The 19705-nt window shown below is 41.7% G+C and overlaps 1 protein-coding gene across 1 annotated transcript in view; it reads right to left on the bottom strand.

The window, feature by feature from the left end:
- Positions 1-7135: 7135 nt before the first annotated feature.
- WNT7B (wingless-type MMTV integration site family, member 7B) overlaps positions 7136-19705 on the bottom strand; it is a 40247-nt gene continuing 27677 nt past the window's right edge. Inside the window, exons 2-3 of the mRNA XM_009574506.1 lie at positions 19350-19621; positions 7136-7863 (exon numbers count right to left, since the gene is read on the bottom strand). Of these exons, the coding sequence (XP_009572801.1) occupies positions 7384-7863; positions 19350-19621 (752 nt within the window). The 3' untranslated portion in view covers positions 7136-7383. The remainder of the gene's footprint in view (positions 7864-19349; positions 19622-19705) is intronic.

Here is a 19705-nt window from a genome sequence, read left to right as displayed (position 1 = left end):
CCCCCCCGCCCCTTTTTGTCCATGAAATGAAAAGTTTATTAGCACAATGACTTAGTTAAATGCTTCCCAAGTCCCCCTGCACGCGTGCACACAAACACACACACAAATGCACAGAGGGGGAAGCAACCTATGCACTGAAAAACAACAACTGGGCATTGCTGAACGTAATCCAACAACTCTCTGGTTCCTTGTCCTGAGCAACAAATATTCTGTATCACCTAATATTAACAAACAAAAGACTTTTTCCCACGCCATTATATATTTACATTAGCCTACTCTTCGAGCTTGGCATGTTGGCTTCCTAAGACTATTTGATCCCAGATGCAGCTCTGTGCCAGCATTGCTGGAACAAAATGCAGTGGGTGGACAAACCTGTCCTGCTGCATTGCTTCTAGCCTTTTAAAAACAGAAAGCGTTTCTCTGACTCATTACTGTAAATGTACTAACAGAGCATACCGGTGATGATTTTCTGACTGAAAGTGCCTGCATCTGCTCAAAAGGTTAACACGGGTGCAAAGTAAGTGCATATCATGACACATTTGTTGATACCAGCCAGGGGCAAATATTAAGTAGCTTATCTTTTAAAGAGAGAGATAAGGAAGAAGGGTTGTGAGGTGCTTGCCAATAAACGTATATTCATCACAACTGACACTCCCGTGCACTGCAGTAACCATGGCGGGTAGGGCTGGCAATCAGAGCCCCAGACCGAAAACCAGGACATCTGAGTTGTAGCCCTAACTCTTGACTTTTGCTGGGGCCTTTGGCAAGTGTTTTAGAGCCAAATTAGGCTGCCTCCTCTTCCTGAGTAGGTGAAGGGGAGGGGGGGAGGTTCCATACATCTTTCTCCAACTGCAAAATGAGAGCTTTTTTGCTTTTCTTTGAGACCTACAAACAAAAAGACCTACAAATGAAAGAAAGAAGTGTTCTCAGGTGTTATTATGGTGCTGATGACACAGCACATCTGGAAGGAAATGTGGAAAATTTGTATTCCTGTGTTTCAGTAAGAGGCCACAAAATCCACTCCCCTTGAAAAGGGAAAAATTGAGGAAGGATCTTAGAGAAATTGCTCTGAATATCTGCAGTGTGTGTTTTTCAAATAGCACACACGTATATTTATGTATTTTTAATATATTTACATATATTTCTACATGTGTGTATGGAAATACATGTATGATGTGTGTGCGTAATTGGCTTTTTATTTGGGATATATGATGCAATTTGAGGAGTGCCTTTTTTCCTCTCTCTGGGTAGGTTAATGTTTTTTAAGTAGTTATGTATGTATTTCTTTGTCTCTAAAAGATACAATACTTACCTCAGAAAGGTGTTGAGAGAGGTAACCGTATTCCGTGTGATGGCTAGCGTTACTGAGAATACGTGACTGTTAAATTTCACTGCCTTTTTAACAAGCCTAGCCTGTAGGCTGAACTCGGCTTCAAGGGCAGGGTGCAATCCGTGCAGGTAATTGGGATGCAGCTGCTGCGAGAGCCTTTTGGCGTGGCCTGATGTGCTCAAGAACAGCAGCCTGGGTGCGCTCCGATGAAATAACCAGGAGAGCATTGCAATGCGTACCCGTTAGGATCCTTCACGACCAGTATCATAATACTATTAAGCCTTCACCCTGTGGATTAAAGTTCTCTGCACAGCGCCAATCCTAAGAGAAGTCAAAATCATAAATAAGCCGCTTTGTAGGAAACTGCTTCATCAAATCACTGGATAATAGCCCAGCTTTTACAATTCTCTTTGAAATCATTTCTGGGCGAAAATAGTTCATGCATAAAATCAGGAGTCGGAGATTGGTTGGAAGAGACGAGAACAGGGTGGCAGCAAAAAGGAAAAGCAAAGCCAATTTCACTGACATAATAGAGAATCTATTCCACAACACATAAAATAATAAAGCTTGCAGTTAAAACAAAACCTGAGGAAAATATAATTAGTGCCCAAGAGCAGCTGAAGCAAAAGGCAGAGGGGAAATGGGAGTTCATTCACACGACACAATTTTTGGTGCTTAATTTCAGCAGATAAATTATCCTGGCGTGTCTCCCTGGGGTTTTTCTCCAGTTGAGAAGGAGGGGGGGTCCATCTAACACCTCCCCTGGAGCAAGTTCGCTCTCCCTATTGTGGAGGGAGTCCAGAGAGGCTGTCAGCTCGCTCAGCCCATCTTTTAGTCTTTTAAGTTGAGTGGTGTGAATAGTCTTCAAAATGCCTTTGGGTTTCCCTTTACCCAAAGATTGAGGGAATGCTCCTTTTCATTCTCAGCCACAGGAATTAAACAATAAGATCAAAATCTTGTAATCTCCTTGGGAATTCCTTTTAGCTGTATGGGATCTAAAATGCTGGTTTTCCCCTAAATTGCTGCGCAAATGAAGGCAGAAGCTAATCATACAGCTGGCTTCTGATGCAAACATTTCCAATGCCTGGTGCGGTGACATTTGTTTGGGATCGTCTATGAAACAAATATCTTAATCGGTTTTAACACCTATGCACAAGTTTAAATGTCATTAAGCTGGTTCCTCATTGATCTTACGGTCTGTTTACAGGGAGAATAAGAGGACCTGGAACCAAATGAAACTTTATTATTCCCATTTTTTTGGCCTTTCATAGTACCAACTTACGGAAAGGACCATCCTATAAAATAGAATCGCACTAGGGTCTCCAAACAGGTAATATTTAGTGTATTGCTTTCAGGAAAAACAGCACAACTAAAAATTTTGAATTTACAGCAGTACTATTCCCTCTGCCTCAGCGCTCTGTGGAACACATTACAAACAACAACCATGTGTTATGTGAAAACTGCCATCTTTATTCTTCACCAAACAAATCTTTTAAAGCACATATATCTGTACTGCAGGAACGTGCAGGGGAAAAAAAATCCTAGATCTTCATTTAAAAAATGAGATGCAAATTTTAAATTTGCAATTCCATCTCCCTTGTCAGAAAATGATCCCATATAATTTCCGAATAGCAGCTAAAACACGAAAAGGAAAATACTTGCCAGCGTTTGGGCGCGCTTGTTCTCCAGTGAAACAGTCTGAATGTGCAGAGATGGAGACGGGGACTTTGTATTCGAGGGGAAAAAAGTTTGTGGGTGAAGTTCAGCCTACAATATGGGGGTTTTTGCATGCAGGAGGTTTCTTACAGTATCAGTATCACAAACTGAAATTGCTTACAACTTCCCCGCCTTTCCAACTTTGATGTTTTTTTCCCTTAGATGTAGTTTTAGTTGTGTATATCCCACATCTCCTTGTGGCCGTCACTCAGAGAGAAGAATGTTGGGTCTTTACTGTACCGCTTACTGTACCACCTTCGCTGTGGGAACTGTCATTGCAACAAAAGGTCTGAAGGATTGGAAAGGAAACGTGCAGTCATTCTGTCCAGTTTGAAAATTGCTATGAATGAAAATTATCTCTAGCTTTATAGGAAGCATTTTCTGTTGAACGCCAATAGTGCCTTCAATAGTGAAAGGCATATCGAGTTATTTGCATGGGAAAGCTGGTATAAGGGACGGTCTTGATTTGTTATGTTCATTATCACTTTGGGGTTTTAACCTTAAATTAAGAAAGAAATCCATGTTTGAAACTTTAAGTGACCTACTCGCAACACGCTTTAGATTTGTTAAAAGATTTGCAAACCTTTTGGTGAGTTTCATCTACTTTCCAGATGTCATCGTAGAAACGAATGTAATATTACCATTTGCTATAAAAATTTCCTGCAGCTCTATTAACAAGTTTCCCATGATGTAATTAGAAAGAAGGTGCAGTGTTTTCTTTGGCATCCATGGGTAAAATGCTGTGCATACTTATACTGCTATAAACCCAGGGCAACTCAGTTCATTTTAATGAAGCTATTTTGGACTTAGTTCATGTGGAATTTGGCTATATCTTTATCTATAGCTGGCTATCTTCCCCGAGGGGCAAATACAACAAAGGTTGTGCAGTTTCTTTGGATTTCATATAGGAAGACACTACTCTCAGTATCAAGGAGGTTGCTACTATTCTGACCAAGGTAAATGCTGTAAAATCCTTTAGGTCCAGATTCAGCTAGGTTTTCAGACGTGTCCATAACTTGCTTGAATAAGCTGGAGCGTGTACAAGTGCTGAAGTCAGGGCCTTCAAGCCTCTCCTCTACACCTCTTATTCCTCTCTCTTCGCTCATCTGTTGTGTGAGGTTCATGGTCGAGAACCATTTTGGAGTCTGACGCTACGTTTCTATCACAAAACATTTATCTCCTCCTCATCTGAGCCACCCAAAGTCTCTGGTAGTAGCAAGGTTGGTGCTAGTGCCAGTTTCCCTGTACGACTGAGGTAGGTGGATGACTTGGGACTTTGATATCAAACACAGGCACATTCATTGCTGTTTCTTACAAAACACAAAAACTGCTTTGGTCTTGGAATCTGCCTGTCATTTCTCATCCAGAGAAGCCTGTACACTTTGCATACGGCCTTGTTGCCCTCTTTCTTTTTTCTAAATAAATAACAAACAAAAAGAAAGGGAACTAGAAGGGGAAAAAATTAAGTTTTAATGGGAACACATTTCATCTTTTGTTTTCTGCTTGCCATAAAACATTAACATAGTAAACAAATTGATCTTTGCTCTTAAATTCTTTAATAACATACAGTATTTTGAATTTTATCATGGCTAAGGTATGGTTAAACCACATTGTGTTGCTGGTCGCATTCAAACCTCTATTGTCACAGTTCTTTGACATCAAACTGTATTTTTTAAAATGAAAGGTGTGTAATCCACTTCTGTTCACAGACACCTTCGTTAAAAGGTCGCCATCTTTTTTGGGATGCTTCAGTACATTAGTGGTAATGGTGTTTTCTGACCAAAACTGCTTTTTCTTGGGACATAGTTCAAAGTCCATGCATTTTCGTGGTCAGCCCCTGCTTTGTGCCATACAGTACCTTTCTGAATGCTGCACCCCCACATGAGCAAAGCTTTTATAGGATGCTCTGAAACGTTATATTCTAGACAGCTAATCCAATCGTAGGACTGTTACAATGGTGTTACAGTAGCTGACAGAGCTATTTGAAATAGGGGTATGTAAAAAAAAAAAGAGAAAGTGTCACTTTGGTCCACTTTTCAGAGTGGTTGGTGTTATAATATATAACCTTTTTTTTCTTTTTTAACGCAGTGTAGTTCACAATAATTTAAAATACTCTATAGACATTTAAACGATATACAATAATATAACTTAATTGGATTCCTCAATTGTACTTAACAAATACTATTCTAATATATTTACAGTATCTAGTACCATAAGACCGTGCATTACTGTGCTTGGGAGCTTTATTTGCTTCCTGTCAAGAATGTAGTGAAAGTACAGTATATCACTATTATTCAACAACAATACCCATGAATCAAAGGGACTTTAAATTATATGGAGTGACTCTAGCATTTTGGGGGGCCCCTGTGGACTTCTGTGGAGTTGCACTCGTTCACACCAAGGCTGGTATTTAGAAACCAACAGCAACAACAAAAAAGAACTCTTCAATTTTAGATTGCTCCGTGAGAGACTCATCAAAGGGGTCTGATGTTCAGAGGGTAAGTGCTTGGGGTCAGAAAGGCAGGTCCTCACGAGTGTTCGAACGAAGGTCCCCAGGCGATGAGTTACTTTTGATAATACAGGTCCATAAATTATGGAGGTAATCCTGGCTCATTCACATATCCAGCGTGGGAGCTGGCGGAGCGGTAGCTCCACCAGCCCCGTGCCCCAAGAGCACCGTGTGGTGTGGCGAGTGCTCCCATGTCAGGTGGGGAGGGCTCCTGGCTGTGCAGCCCCTCAATAAAAGTAATAAAATGGAACAAAAGCTAGAAATGCAGATATGCAGACGTTGTTAGAAAATTTTTAATCCAAGTTTTCAGAAAATCAGGTAGGGACCCTTGCTACAGGCAAACATTTTCGTGATTAAATGTGCTGTGTTATAAGTGGGCATATCTGGCTCTTGGGGTTAAAACCACTAGATTTTAGAGTAGCAAAATATCTGAGGATTTTTTTTTAAATCTCTCATAGGGAAAAGATGTGTGAATTATAATTGAGTGCTGGTGTAAAAAGTCAGCTTCTTTCTTAACATTCATCTATTTACCAGGGGGTACGTTACTGCCAACCTTAGAATAATGACGACACAGACTAACCCAAATTTTAGCTTTCTTATGCTCGTGAAGCCACCACAGCTCACAGGTTGCAGCAGCCTAGAGCTCAGCTACCATATTTTTATTAACTTCTCAGTTCACACTGAGCAAAAGTTATTTAAAACTATTGGTAGTATTAACTTTCAACCGTTAAAGGCAAAATGCAATGCTTGGAAGATCCTGCCAGTGCATTTGACGGCAAAGCAAAACCTTTGATATTTGTCGAAGCATGTCTTTGTATCCTAAAACTCCCTACGAGGAGCTGCGGGCAGGTGCTCCACGCCTCAAGCCTGAGTCTAAAAAGAGTCATTCTTATTCAGGAGGCAAGCGGGAAAAGTCTTTATCAAGCATTTGTAACCACAGTTTCGCGTGATCTTTTTGCTCAGTTCTGGTAATTGCTTAAGGCCTACAGTAATTGAACTCTCTAATAGTGGAGTGACAACAGATCAGTAGCATTGAAGAACTTAGGGAGAACCAAATACAAAAATCATAAAGTCAGAGTTCCAATAAGTTTACATTTAGTACAGAATTAAGACATAGCTACCCGTTAGTGCTTAGAATTTTTTGATACTATTAAAAACATAAATAATTATTTTTAATGTTCATTCAAAGAGTTCCAGTGTCACTGGCAGCTGATGTAATTTTGTGAACGTTATTTTTTTCCAAACTGATAGTGGAGCATTTCCGTCATAGATTTTGTCTCCCTACCAGTTGTTTTCTCTCTACCTGCTTTCTTAGAAATTCAGGTTTTTGCAGCAAGACTGCTGTGTTCTAGTCAGTGAAGATTTCATTTCCTTAAAAAAAAAGTCTTTATTTGCACAGGGCTCGGTGTTTTTGTTGTTGTAAAATAGGAGAAAGTGTCTTTTTCTTTTAAATTTCATGGGAGCTGCAATGCAATCAGCTTCTCTGATATGTATAACTTAAAACACTTACTAGGAGAACTCTACAACACCCAGATTGTAATTAAAAAAAAAAAAACAAAAGAGAGAGAAAGTATCATGTGGTTGTCAACATCACCTTAATCCTGTTGCCCTTGTTTCCAAAGCAGTTACAACAGCCAGCCAGCCAAAATGCACCATCCTTAGAAGTGTAAGTAGTGGGGAGGGATTGGTTGTTGTGGTGTTCGTTGTTTTTTTGTTGTTTTTTTTTTCCCAAAGAATATTAGATGTGCAAAATGATGCTGTCGTCGTTTGTTGTACTCCACTTTCTTCACTCGTGGTGATTTGTTCTGTTCGTTTGCACGCGATGCCGTTATTTGCAGGTGAACACCTCTGTCCGCTCGCTACAGGTGTTGCACTTCACAAAGCAGCACCAGTGGAATTTGCAATTACATTGCCACACCTTGGTGTACTGGTGTGTGTTGTACCCTCTTCCGCAGCACATCATGTCGCACCCATCCGCATTGGGAGAGGTACGGTTGCAGAGTCGTCCCTGGGTACCGACGCTCCCCGTGGAAGCATCTTCCTCACAGTAGTTGGGTGACTTTTCGATATACACTAAATCCGTTTCCATGGGTTTCTGGTAACTCTTAATCTGCTTGATCTTCAGGAAGGTTGGCTGTCTTAGTCTACTGGCTCGTACCACCTCCACCTGCACTGCAGCATTGTATTTCTCTTTCAAAATATATCCAATCTCTCTGAATTTAGGAAGCGTGGTCCAGCAGGTCTTAGTTGTACAGGAACCTGAAACTCCGTGGCACTTGCACTCCAATTTCATTCTCTCTTCGAGAACCTATGTGTACAGACATTTGCATATTATTACTGCAGGAAAACGGTATTGCAAGCTTGCCTAAATCTCAGTCTGTCCTGCTCGTTGGAATTTTTCAAATGCATGCTCATAAATCTCGCCTTGCAGCAGAATGCTTGTAACACGTTTTGTTTTACATGACACTTGCTCGGAAACACAGCGTTTTGTCATTTTATTAGAAAACATTTGCATTCTGTTTCCAAATATGGGAGAATATTTACTTAAATTTCAGAAGACGTCTTTAGAGCCAAAGTAATTCATGGGACTCCAGTGATTTAAAAAAAATTTTTCAAATTTTCATTTTGAAAACAGAAAAAAAAAAAAGTGCTTTAAGATTCAGAATGTTCAATCTTAATTGCTTTAAGTAATTTCAAAGAATGTTTAAAAAATTTTAGCTAGCTTTAACATCACAGAACAATATATACTGTGTGGCTGAATAGGCATTCATATTTGCTGCATAATTAAAAATTTTGCCTATACCGGCGGTGGTAATGCCAGCATACCTATTAACTATTCCAGAGCACACCATCCCCTTTAAAAGCAGCACTGCTTGCAGTATCTAGCCCAAAAATCAAGCAAATGTTCAGCCACAAATACGTTTTTTGCACCAGGGCAACTATTGCGCAACGTTAGAGGAAATAAAATGCACTGAAGGGTCCTGCTAAGCTGTGAGCCAAAGAGAAGTGGGAATATTCGTTATTGCTGTTGCTAGAGGAGGTTAACCTGGAGGAGGTTAATCCAGCATCGGATGGTCCCTATAAGGGACCCAAACTGGCGGGCGCTCGGGCTCACGCTCCACTCCCACCCTCCCGCCTCCGCTGCAGCCAAGCCGCGCCGTGGCTGGCACATCCCTCCTTCCCCGGGCAGGGGCGCGTGCCCGGGGGAAGGCAAGCAGATGCCCGCCAGTGCCGTGTGCGCGGCGGAGGGGAAACCGGCCTCACGGAAACACCTCTCTCTTTTTCTGCCCTCGCGCTGCCGCTTAAGCCTGACCACAATTACGCCCACCGTCATCATTAGCTCATGAAAATCAAGGCCTAAGAACAGAGCAAACTGACCTTTCCCCTTCGCAATGGGATGCTAACAAAGAAATATGAGCTACCGAGCTTGTCTTAAAGCATTACTGATGCTGCAGACCATCTCCTGTAGTGGTTTCGTTGCAGATCCCAGAACATGACTGAAATGGGCAAGGGATAAAAGGGCCGAAATCTGAGTGCAGTGGCATAATGAAGTAGAAGGGAAGTAAAAAATGCTTACTGCTTAAGAAACTGGCCTTAAAATAAAATCTGTACAGATCTGGTTATCCCTGCAAATAGAGGGCACCCTCCTGAGTTGTTCGAGTTTCCCTTAAATTGTATGTTTTGTTTTTTTCCCGAATTTCTAGGGTTTCAATATTAAAGAGAATATTTGTTTTTGATTCTCCCTTGCCAACATACAGTAGCAAGTACAAGATAGCTGAGCAACCTATTCAAAAATACCTTAGGCCTTCTGCAACCACAGGCTTTTTCCAGGTCAAGGTCAAGTTAGCCTTTCAGAGGCAGAAAAGGTGATTTCCAGGAAGGTTTACTGGATTAGGGAAGAAGCTACTATAGCTGCAACTACTCTAAAGCGAAAATCAGCAAGGCTATGATGAGCTGCTTTTTGTGGACACTGGAAAGGCCTCTGCTCGCCAACAAACTGTATCACCTTCCTGTCTTCCCTACGGAAAAAAAAGAAGCTGGAAAACTTGATGCCTTCTGCAGTGGCAGCTGCATTTCAGTAGCAGCGAGTAGAGGGATGCCTTATGAAATACTCCGGGGTCTTTCAGGATCCCTCTGTCTCTACTTCATGCCTGTGCAGAGGGATGTGATTTTTCAAAAATCCCCAAACAAGATTCCAATCCTGTTCCACAAATCTGGGTTAAAATAATCTATCGATATTTAGATGTGCATGTATATATACATATAAACATATAAAAATATATACACACACACACATACACGTACATATATATACACACATAAGTTGCTTGTAAGTTTTGCTTGGTATTGCTGAAATACTTTTTTTTTAAACTACCCTGTTGCTACAGGGCTCTCTTTCAACCTCTGATCAACATACAGCTGCAGCCACAAGCACTGCAGTAAAATCCGTGACAAAATGTGGATGGAGACAACCTTCTCTACACCTTCACCACAAAGCACTGTAGGATCTCAGGACTTCCAGGAAAGCGTTACCAATGGGATGTATCTGCTCCTCTTCCCCCTAAGTAGTAAATCTCGGTGAGGAGCAGGCTTGTGGTTTAGCACGCGTTTTGTCAGGTACTTGCGTGTGTTTGTGATGTCTGTTTTTTGTTGAAAAGGTCAACCCAGTAACTTGCTCAGAGCGGGAGGAGGTGAAGCTTGTGAGGCTCCTTATTCTTGGATGGGCTCAACACTCTGGACACTGTTCCAAGGAGCCTCCGTCTCTGTAATTTATGTGCTTCCCTGCTACAACAGAAAGTGTCATTGTTCCTGAAAGACAAAGATATCACCCATTCTGGTGTCCTAGGTGATACCTTTGTATATGTATGTTTATATATGGATGTGTGTGTGTATATATACGTTTGCCTCTGTGTGTGCATTCGGTTGAGACGCTGCCATTTGTATACAGCACTGCCTGGCACCCTCTGTAGTACAATCTCCAGCAACTTAGTATCCTGTCTGGATTTCTTTTTTTTGTTGTTGTCTTTCTGAAAATCCAGTTTCGTGAGTCGTTTTGCTGTATAGAAATCTGATTTCACTGCTGTGTTTTTTCAAAGGTTCCCACTGTTTATGATGGTGGAAGAATTTGCAAATGCAAGCCATGCAGGCCCAAAAAAGCAGAAGTTTCAAAAAGTATTAATTCATGATCCTGAAGCCAATCTCGCAGGTTTTTTTTATTTTTTTGGAGGCTTCTCTCATGAATGTGGAATGCTTGGGGTTACAACACTGAGCGCAGGCCCAATCATCAGGTAGTTAAATTCCTGAATGCTATAATTTGTGTGCCCACAGTCAGCTGTGGGTATAGAATTGTGCCCAAAAACTTGGAGGTCAGGGAATACAAGGCCCAAACTAAGCAGATTCTAAGCAAGATTTTTTTTCCCTCTTTCCACCCAGATGCTGCAGAGCGTTCCTGTTTGCTGACAAGCCAGCACGCTCCGGCTTTCCCAGAGGTATGTCTGTAAAGCCCCACAAGGTGCCGTGCGGAGGTCCCCACGTATGCCCTGGCGCTGCTGCTTTGCAGCTTACCGTGTAGAGGGCAAGCCGCACCTTGCTGCGTGGTATCTCGAGAAGCTTCCCACTTGCCAGCAAGGTGCCAGTGGACCTGGCGAAGGTGGCAGGATTTGACCCTGTTTGCTCAATGCTGTGAATGAAGAACAACTAATGTTTTTCTTCCTAAATGTCCCTCCAGCTCAGTATTCCTCAGCAAAATTCCCATCAAAGCTTTGACCCTGAGCCTTAAAGGTACTTATTTACTCAAATCTAATACATTATGCCAAGCTAGGTGCCTGATTAAAGATTGAAAATCATTAGCTCGTACGACCCACTCTCTCAGCAGTTTCATTTGTCATATGTCAGTGCCTCGTATCTAATCTTGAATGGTTTACAACAAGACCTACCTCCCAAAGCAAATTCCCATCGTTGGACTGTGCTGCCTCAGACTAATCGTAGGAACATTCCTTAGGTCCCTTTTCCACATACAGGCCCACTCCCACCCCAGTATCATCTTGCCAAGTAAAATTTTCTAACTACTGCTACTTTGTTAAATGAATTGTGAAATATAATGTTAAAGCTTTCTTATCCCACATATTTTTATACCTATATAAATCATACACTGAAAATGCAATTTGAGGGTTGTCCGCTGCCAGTTAAGTAGAAAAAGACTTGCGAAGACTGAAATAAAACAAAATGATACGCATGAAAAGAAATTCTTTTTTTCAAGTTCCGTATCTAGACCCAACTGCATAACATCAGATACAGTTTCTGTGCATATTAAAAATCCTATCTGGATAAAATATGTAAAAACAATAGTAACATTTTGTGTGTGTTTGTTTTGGCTTGCCTTTTCTGGTTTGTGTTTTCCTTAGTGGAAATGCACATTTTTGGACCAGATGTTGAATGTAACAGAATCCATATTACTTTTTGACTGCAGTATCAAAAAGAAATAGAAGACTTTAGGAGTTTTCCCCCATCAAATATGCAAGTGATCAACTTTTGTGTTGGGTAGTACCAGTACCAAAAGAGATGGATCCTGGTCATAAGATGTCACCACCCCTTTGATACTCGAGCGGCTGCAGCCACGCAAGCCGACGGCGTGTGGGCACTGCCTATCCTTAGTCTCAGTGCAGCCTGGGGTCCACCACTGCTGACAAAATGCTGATCTCATGGACCCATCTGGGAAACAAAGTTGGGTTTGTTTGGGTTTGGCTTTTTAACTCGGATAGCCAGGGATGTAACTAACATTAGTAGGGTGTAAGTGTAATGCTACTCCTTTAATGCAAATGTCCTGAAAATATTCTTCATTAATAGCAGATCACAGAGCCCAAAATTGAGCAGTTCACGTCATGTCTCCTCAGGTTGTGCCCAGCCCTCTGAAGAGAAGACATGGAGCCAGCAGGAGAGGAATATGGCTGCTTCAGCTGCATATTTTTCTTTCTGCTCCTCTGTGAGGCTGCTCCATCAAGCATCAAACCAGTATTTATACTCTGTGGGATGGGAGATGAGGAATTACGGTGCTTGCTCCCTCTCTTGTCACACCCCTATTTTTCTTTGTTTAGTTTGATGGGAGGAGGGAGCCTCTGCTTTGCAGCGGGTCAGTATCCAGTCACAGCGTGAGACGGCTTTTCCCTGGCACTGGCCAGAGCTCAGCAGGACTGGGGACCTTCTGGCGTACCGAGGGGCGTCAGTTCACCTCCTCCTACCCTTCACCTGCCTCCCTAGGTAAGGCACCCACTCCCGTAGTATTCCCACTGAATGCATTAAAAAAACTGAAGAAGGCCCACTGCTCTCTTTACCCAAGTTCTCCTCTTGGCTAGCAGGAAAATAAGCCTGGGGTTTTGATACCTGCTGCCCATCCGTTGAAAGTCCCTACTGTTCTGAGGATGGGCTATAGAGCCTGACCCGTCTGTGCCTCTTCCCTACCTTCTGGAAGAAGAGAAAATAGCCTCTAAGTTTGAGCAATAAACTGCTGCAATTGGTTAAAACTTCCTGGATTTTATTTTTATAATGAAATGTTGCAAAAAGCAACAATCTTGAGAAGCAGCCTTTAAATCATTCCCAAACCGAGTGGAACTGCAGTATTTCACTCTCATTTCTATGGAATTTGCTGGAAAGCTTGAAGGTAAAATTTTAGATATCATCTTAAAGGGTTAAAAATATCTCATTGCTGGTTTTATTCTGACAGGTAGTCTAGAGATGTCAAGTTTGGGGGGGGTGCAGTAATCTTTTACTGGATGGATGATACTGTCTTGCATACACTGCGTGGTATGCATGGGCATGCGCAATTCTAGAATAAAACCATTTAGCATGTCCTATCCCGCCCCTCTAATTTTAAAGCAAAATGTTCAAAAAGTAGGATAGTACCAGATGTAGCTTCTGGCACTCAATGTTCAGGGTGTGTTTCTGGAAGAAAAAAATAGGCTAGTAAATCCAGCCCAACTGGAAGCAGGAGAACTATCCTCATGAGATTTTGAGCCAAAGCTTGCATATTCAGGACATATGGATATGCATTAGTTATCCATCCAACCCACCCAAGCTGTAACACCAAACTTTTTGAAATTGGATTTATATCTGTCTGCAAATCGATTTAAGGGGGAAAGTGGAAAGTATGCCGTGAAGCACAAGTATCGAAAGCTTTTCTTTCATGAGTGTTCTCACAGGGGATGTGCAGTGAGATAGTTTGTCTCTTTGAGAGAAAGAAACTTTCAGCAAATGATGGACTCAGGGCTGTAAAACCTGGAAAGTCACATTCTTTAAATCGCTGAAATGGCTTAGGGAACAAAGTCACATTTTGAAGAATATTTTAGGCTTATAGGAGCAAAAAATCACTTGGCTTTCAGTTTTGAAACTGGAATTGAGCCTCCGCTGCGACTTTGGAGCATTTCATCCAGAGTCGTCTTCTAGGGATTGCTTCTAATTTTTATGTCCTGTTAGGTGACAGTAAGGGCAGTTTGCAACATATTAGGGCATGCTGTGCATCTTGCAGAAGTGAGCTTATTAATTTAAACATTTCACGTGGGATGAAGTGAGCTAACGCTTTCTTACATATTTTATGCACAAACAGACAACACATAAATATGTATAAATCTACATAATTATATACACATACACATACCCTACATATATATATGTGTGTGTGTGTATGTATACATATAATGTGAATGGTGACCAACCAATCACCTCATTAGCTGTTCTACCGCCAAAGCATGTCAGCAGAAAAATCCTTCCCAGTACCACAGTCCCGTGGCGCCAGGAACTGTGAGAATGAGCCATGGCTTAGACGGAAATGTCGTCTCAAGTAAGTGAATAATCTCTTCTAAAGAGAGTCTGATTTTTTTTTTTTTTTTTTTGTCCCCACACTCTTATTGTTTCAAATGTAAAATAAGATGTTGTCAGCTTCCAGGCATTCAAAAAAACCAACAAGAAAAACCCATCGACATTACAAAGGAATAAATATTGGGATGGTACCAGGCTGAGCTGCTGGCAGTCAGTGTGATGGGTGTGTTTCTGGAAGGGCCAGCTTTTTCTCCACATAACCACAGTCATTGTCTATCGTAAGAGCCTAATTGATTGATAAACTGTTAGAAACATTTCTTTTCTTCTTTTTGGTAAAAGCTGTGATCTGCTACCAATTTGTCAGCTTGTTCTTTTAGCTCCCCCCTTAAAAACAAACAAACAGAAAAACCCATTTTTATAATTGAGATTCCCCATGAGAGCTGGTCATTGTTTTGAAGCTTTCAACAAAAAGTTAAGATTAATGGTGTGCATTCCCAGATGTTACTCTTTCTAAGTTCATTTATCCCAGAATAAAGATACTTGTTTCTAAAAATACGTGGTAGAAAGCTGTCTCATAAAACAGCATCAAAGCTTACTTGGTTTTGTTGGTATTTAATTTTTCATTACTCTATCAAAGTTTTGCCCACAGATCTCTCTGTAATCATTCAGATTTGCAACAAGGCATTCTTTCAGTAACATTTGTGTTAGACTTACACCAGTCTTCCTTTGGGGGCTTGTTTTCATTTACCACACTTGTACTTTCCATCCTGAATCATAGCGGCCATTTAAAAACTGATGGTGAAGTTAGCTGCTTCACTCTTATACACAGCATGGCGCTGCTTTGCTGCAAAGCATAAATCTTCCATCAGTAGCGTCTCATGTCACCAGGAATCGCTAAGCATTTATTTCTTCCAAAAGGCACCGATGGCAAGTTTATTATTTTGTCACTGGTGCTATTCGTTACAAATTTACTAGAAACTTCACAAATTCACCATTAGCTGAAATAATTCTTAGAAATCCAATGCACAGCAATTAGGGAATGCAATGCGGGGCAATTAGGGGCTTCGTTCTTTTCAGAGTCATCAGAAATTCCCTGAAAAGCCTAAATATTGTCTGTTTCCAAGGAGGTACTTTATCAGAGTGTTGTGCTGAGCATCTCAGCCCCAGACTCAAATTAAAGAGCCCCCAGAACTATTTCCCGCCCCATCTGTTTGCAAAGTTTGTGCAATTATTTATACAGCGTGCTGTTTTTTCCTCAAAGAAAAATTCCTCAGGACTCTATTTTTAACAACAGTGAACTACCAGCAGGCCGGCTTTTGAGAACATCCCTGTGAGAGCAAAACATTGTAGTCACTGCTATAGTTACAAATGCCTCTGACTCCCAGGCGTGTCTGGGACAAGTGCTGGGAGAGATTGAGGATGGGCAAAGTTCCTGCCCCGGGGCGTGAAAAATTCCATGCGATACCATCGCATCTGGGGGCAAACCTGCTGGTCAGAGTCCTGGATAATGATCCTAGCAATGATCTTCTGGGCACCTGGTAGAGGTCTAGTGAGGTCATCAGGGGCCTTCCACTGACTTCAGAGCAAGTTGGAAATAACTGTAGGTGGGGTTGGGAGCTCTTTGCATCCTTTTTTCCTCACGTTTCTGTATTAGGAGGCTCTGGGATTTAAAGAGAAGACTAAAATGAAGATAGCAGGTTTATTGGCTAAATATTGTTGTTCTTATCTAACTTAAAAAACCAATTCAGTATGAACTAAGCCAGGACTGAGTAAGAACTGTGAGCCTTACCATTATAGATGTAAATGGTGGGGGGTGGGGGGGTTAATTGTGAAAGTGCTGTGAAATATAAGACCTTGGGAAATGGACCAACGTTCATGTAGATAAGTTGTTGGATTTTTTTCCCTGTACCACTTTTGATAAGATTGAACTGTAACTAAGAAATATTTTAATGATTGGCAGAATCTCTGTAGGAAGCTACAAAAGCATATATTTTCTTCACTGTCTTGGCATTCCCACCCTAAGGTTGAAAAGATTATTTGAGGACTTCTGAAGCAACAAAGAATGAAAAAATAATCTTGCCTGTGGTCTCCTTCTTACCTTTTATGCCTATTCATAACAAGGGAAAAATATCCTTACTTTGGTCCTTAATAATAGCAGTCATGAACCAGAAGCTTGGCTCCAAACTGCTTGCAAATTTTAAGAAAAGCCTCATGCAGATCAGCAGGATGGTACTGACAGAGTCTTACTCAGAGACGCACGAGCTTTTCCCAGTTGCGCTGTGAGATTTTGGAAGGGGAAAGGAGGAAGCTGGAGGTTCAGTGTCGTGATTCAGCAAGTGTCCAGACATAAATGCAGTATTTCTGACTTGAGTGTGAATAAGGACCATGTGGAGTATGTCAGAATGACATCCACACATAAGCAAAATTTCCTGGTTTTGGATTTTGTTTCAGGCTTGCAATCCAAGTTTAAGCAGGATCCCCAAAACTGCCCAATTTCAGGTGGATGTAGGTCAGATTTCAAGTTTGCCTGGATTCTCAGAAGGGACTTGTGATTTCACATTGAAATTGCACAAAACTCTGTGGCTGCTTTCTTAAAAGTCCAACCCAGAAAACAAAGAAAACGTATTCTTGTTTCCAGACTTTTGTTCTAACCTTAAGTTTCAGTCAGTCTCAAATTCAGAATGCCTAATTTGTACAAATAGCAGATGATCTCAGATGAACCAAAATCACTAAGTATTATATACTGTACAACTTTGCATATTCATTTCATGGGAATGTATGTCATAACACCAACTTTATTTCTAAACATGACCCCCAAACCATCTTTTATATGAGCACATTCCTCTGGATTTGATGGATTGTACTTAAAAACAAAAACAAAAAGCTGCACCAAATCCTTTCAGTCATCCTTAGCTTTTGAAAGTGATATGATGCATTAATGACTACAATGAAAATATATAAGTACAAATAACTACTGAAAACTGCCAACAACAAAAAAGTGGGTAAATTCCAAAATATTATTTATAAAAAAGTGTACTTGGGGGAAAAAAAAACTACGTTGTCAGTATTTACAAGCTTTTTTATTCCTGTCTCAAAAACATGAAAATAAGTGTTATCATTTGTTTTTGCAAGAACATTTGCAAAAAATTATTTTTTTAGAAATGTTAAAAGAAACGCATTTGCATGAATGCTGCTACCAGAAATATCTGTAAAAAGACACCCTTCTTTGCTTTGCTTATGTCCCCCTGCTTATGAAATTCTGATGACGAGTAAAAATATAATTTGCATAATAATAATCAGCGATGTGGTCTAGAGGTCACTGGCCTATATTTAGAGCTGGGGGACCTGGGATCAGTGCCTGCCTCAGATACCGAGCCGCCTTCTGTTCTTGGGCAAGGGACTTCACCATTCTCCATCTATGCATCCGCTTTTGCTCTTTTGTCCCTCCTTCACATCTAGACTGTAACGTGTTCAAAACAGGACGTGCAGCATCAGCATCTCCATGGGGGTGGCACAGTGCCCACCACAGTGGATTGCCAGTTTAAGCAGGGATCATAACGCATCTAGCCGTAATAAACGCTCCGTTGCAAGTTTAACATGTGAATCCCATCTTATTTTGCATCCAAATGCAATGCATGATGCCGAGGTGAAACGTCCAGGCTAAGAGAAGTGATCAGACCTGGAGCTGGTCTTCCAAGCTGCAATACAGCAGTATGAGGTATTCTTACTCCCTAAACAGAGCAAGTTTGGGGAAAAAAGATTGTGCCCCTCTTAAGGATGCTTTGCTGTCTGATTCTTCAGCCAGCTGCCTCCTTCACATCTGGAGACCTCACTATCGAGCACCAATCGAGTATCGATCCTGTCTCTACACTTGCGATTATGCCCCGTAACTGGTCTCTTTCGCCATGTTGAATTTATATACTGCTTTCATCCCAGTGGATAACTGTCCATACGCCACCTTCAGTTTCAGTGCACAACCAACTGCAACCCCCAGGAGATTTTCTTGCATGGACTGGGTATTAATAAGCACTCTCCAAAACACAGGCAGTGAGATAATTGTACTGCTTCTGTCACCACCAATTCATCCATCTCTGCCCACCTCAGCAGCCAGTGCTCGGTGTAGGACTGAAAGCACACACTGTTTTAGAGGAGCAAATTTGGGGGCTAGGTGTGGAGGATTGATATATTGGAGTCTCCTACAACACTGGAGGGTAGAAGCGGCATTTTTGTATCTGGGGGAAAACACTTTGAAGGACATAGTAAAATCTCTCCTGAGGTAGGTATATATTATGCAGAAAGATTTGTTATGCTTTTTAGAGGGCAAGCTTTGAGAGCTATTGTTATTCAATGGACATAAATTGGCGTAGCTCCGTGATGTTTATTGTTTCCATTGCAAGTAACTCAGTCGTGGTTGTAGACATGAAACTGTTTCTTCTTCCAAAGTGACACTTACGCAGCCGTTTGTAGCCCACCAGTGAGAAATGGACAGTTGTGCATTTGCTATGAAGTGTGTATTTCATTAGAGCTGCGGTCAAAGAAGTGTTTTGGTTTTGGATGGAATAAATAGCTGCAAGTGCTGTGGGAGTTCAGCAATGCAGAAACTCAGTCCTGTCCCATCACAAGCCCTGACATCTCTTGCTAGATTTTTGCAAAGGAGGTGAAAAGCAAAGATTTATCGTAATGCCAAACAGCTCCAGCAAAGTCCTCTCTGTTACCAGTGGGACTGGAAAGAAGGCTTAGGAAGCAGAAACATTTAGAGGAACATCTATAATACATGGCCAGCTCTGAACAAAAAGAAACAGCAACAAAATGTAAACATTAGAAGCCATCAGGTAACTTGATGTGGGTGCGGGATAACAGCAGAGAGAGGGGTAAGTTCTCGGGGAACGCCTCCTGCCACCAAGCCAGCCTCCTGCCACCAAGCCAGCCTCCCCCCGTCCTCCAGCACACACGTTTCCCCATCCCTCGTCCTTTCTGGAATACCTTTCTTCCAGCCTCATTGTTGTGCAAGTTCATCAGCCTCCGTGCATTCTTTTTGATTTCTCGGGCATCAACAAACCGCCGGGAGAACTCAATGCCGTATCTGATATCCGCAGAGCAGCCTCCCCACTTCCAGCCCTCCTCCTGGTTGTAGTAGCCCTGTTTCTCTCGGTCACAGCCACAATTGCTGAGGTTGCCCTGGCTGCAGGCGGCCGTGACAGCGTGTGCAACCCCGGCAGCAGTAATGGCATAGGTGAACGCAGCTTCCCTGCTTCCTGTGGAGAGAAGCCAAAAGCTGATGGGTTGGCAGAAAGGCAGCACTTACTAAAGAAAGTACACACATTATCTACAGCAACGGT

This window comes from Fulmarus glacialis, unplaced genomic scaffold (assembly GCF_000690835.1).
Source record: "Fulmarus glacialis isolate BGI_N327 unplaced genomic scaffold, ASM69083v1 scaffold13160, whole genome shotgun sequence".
Classification (NCBI taxonomy): domain Eukaryota; kingdom Metazoa; phylum Chordata; class Aves; order Procellariiformes; family Procellariidae; genus Fulmarus; species Fulmarus glacialis.
This window is presented reverse-complemented; position numbering and strand designations above follow the sequence as displayed.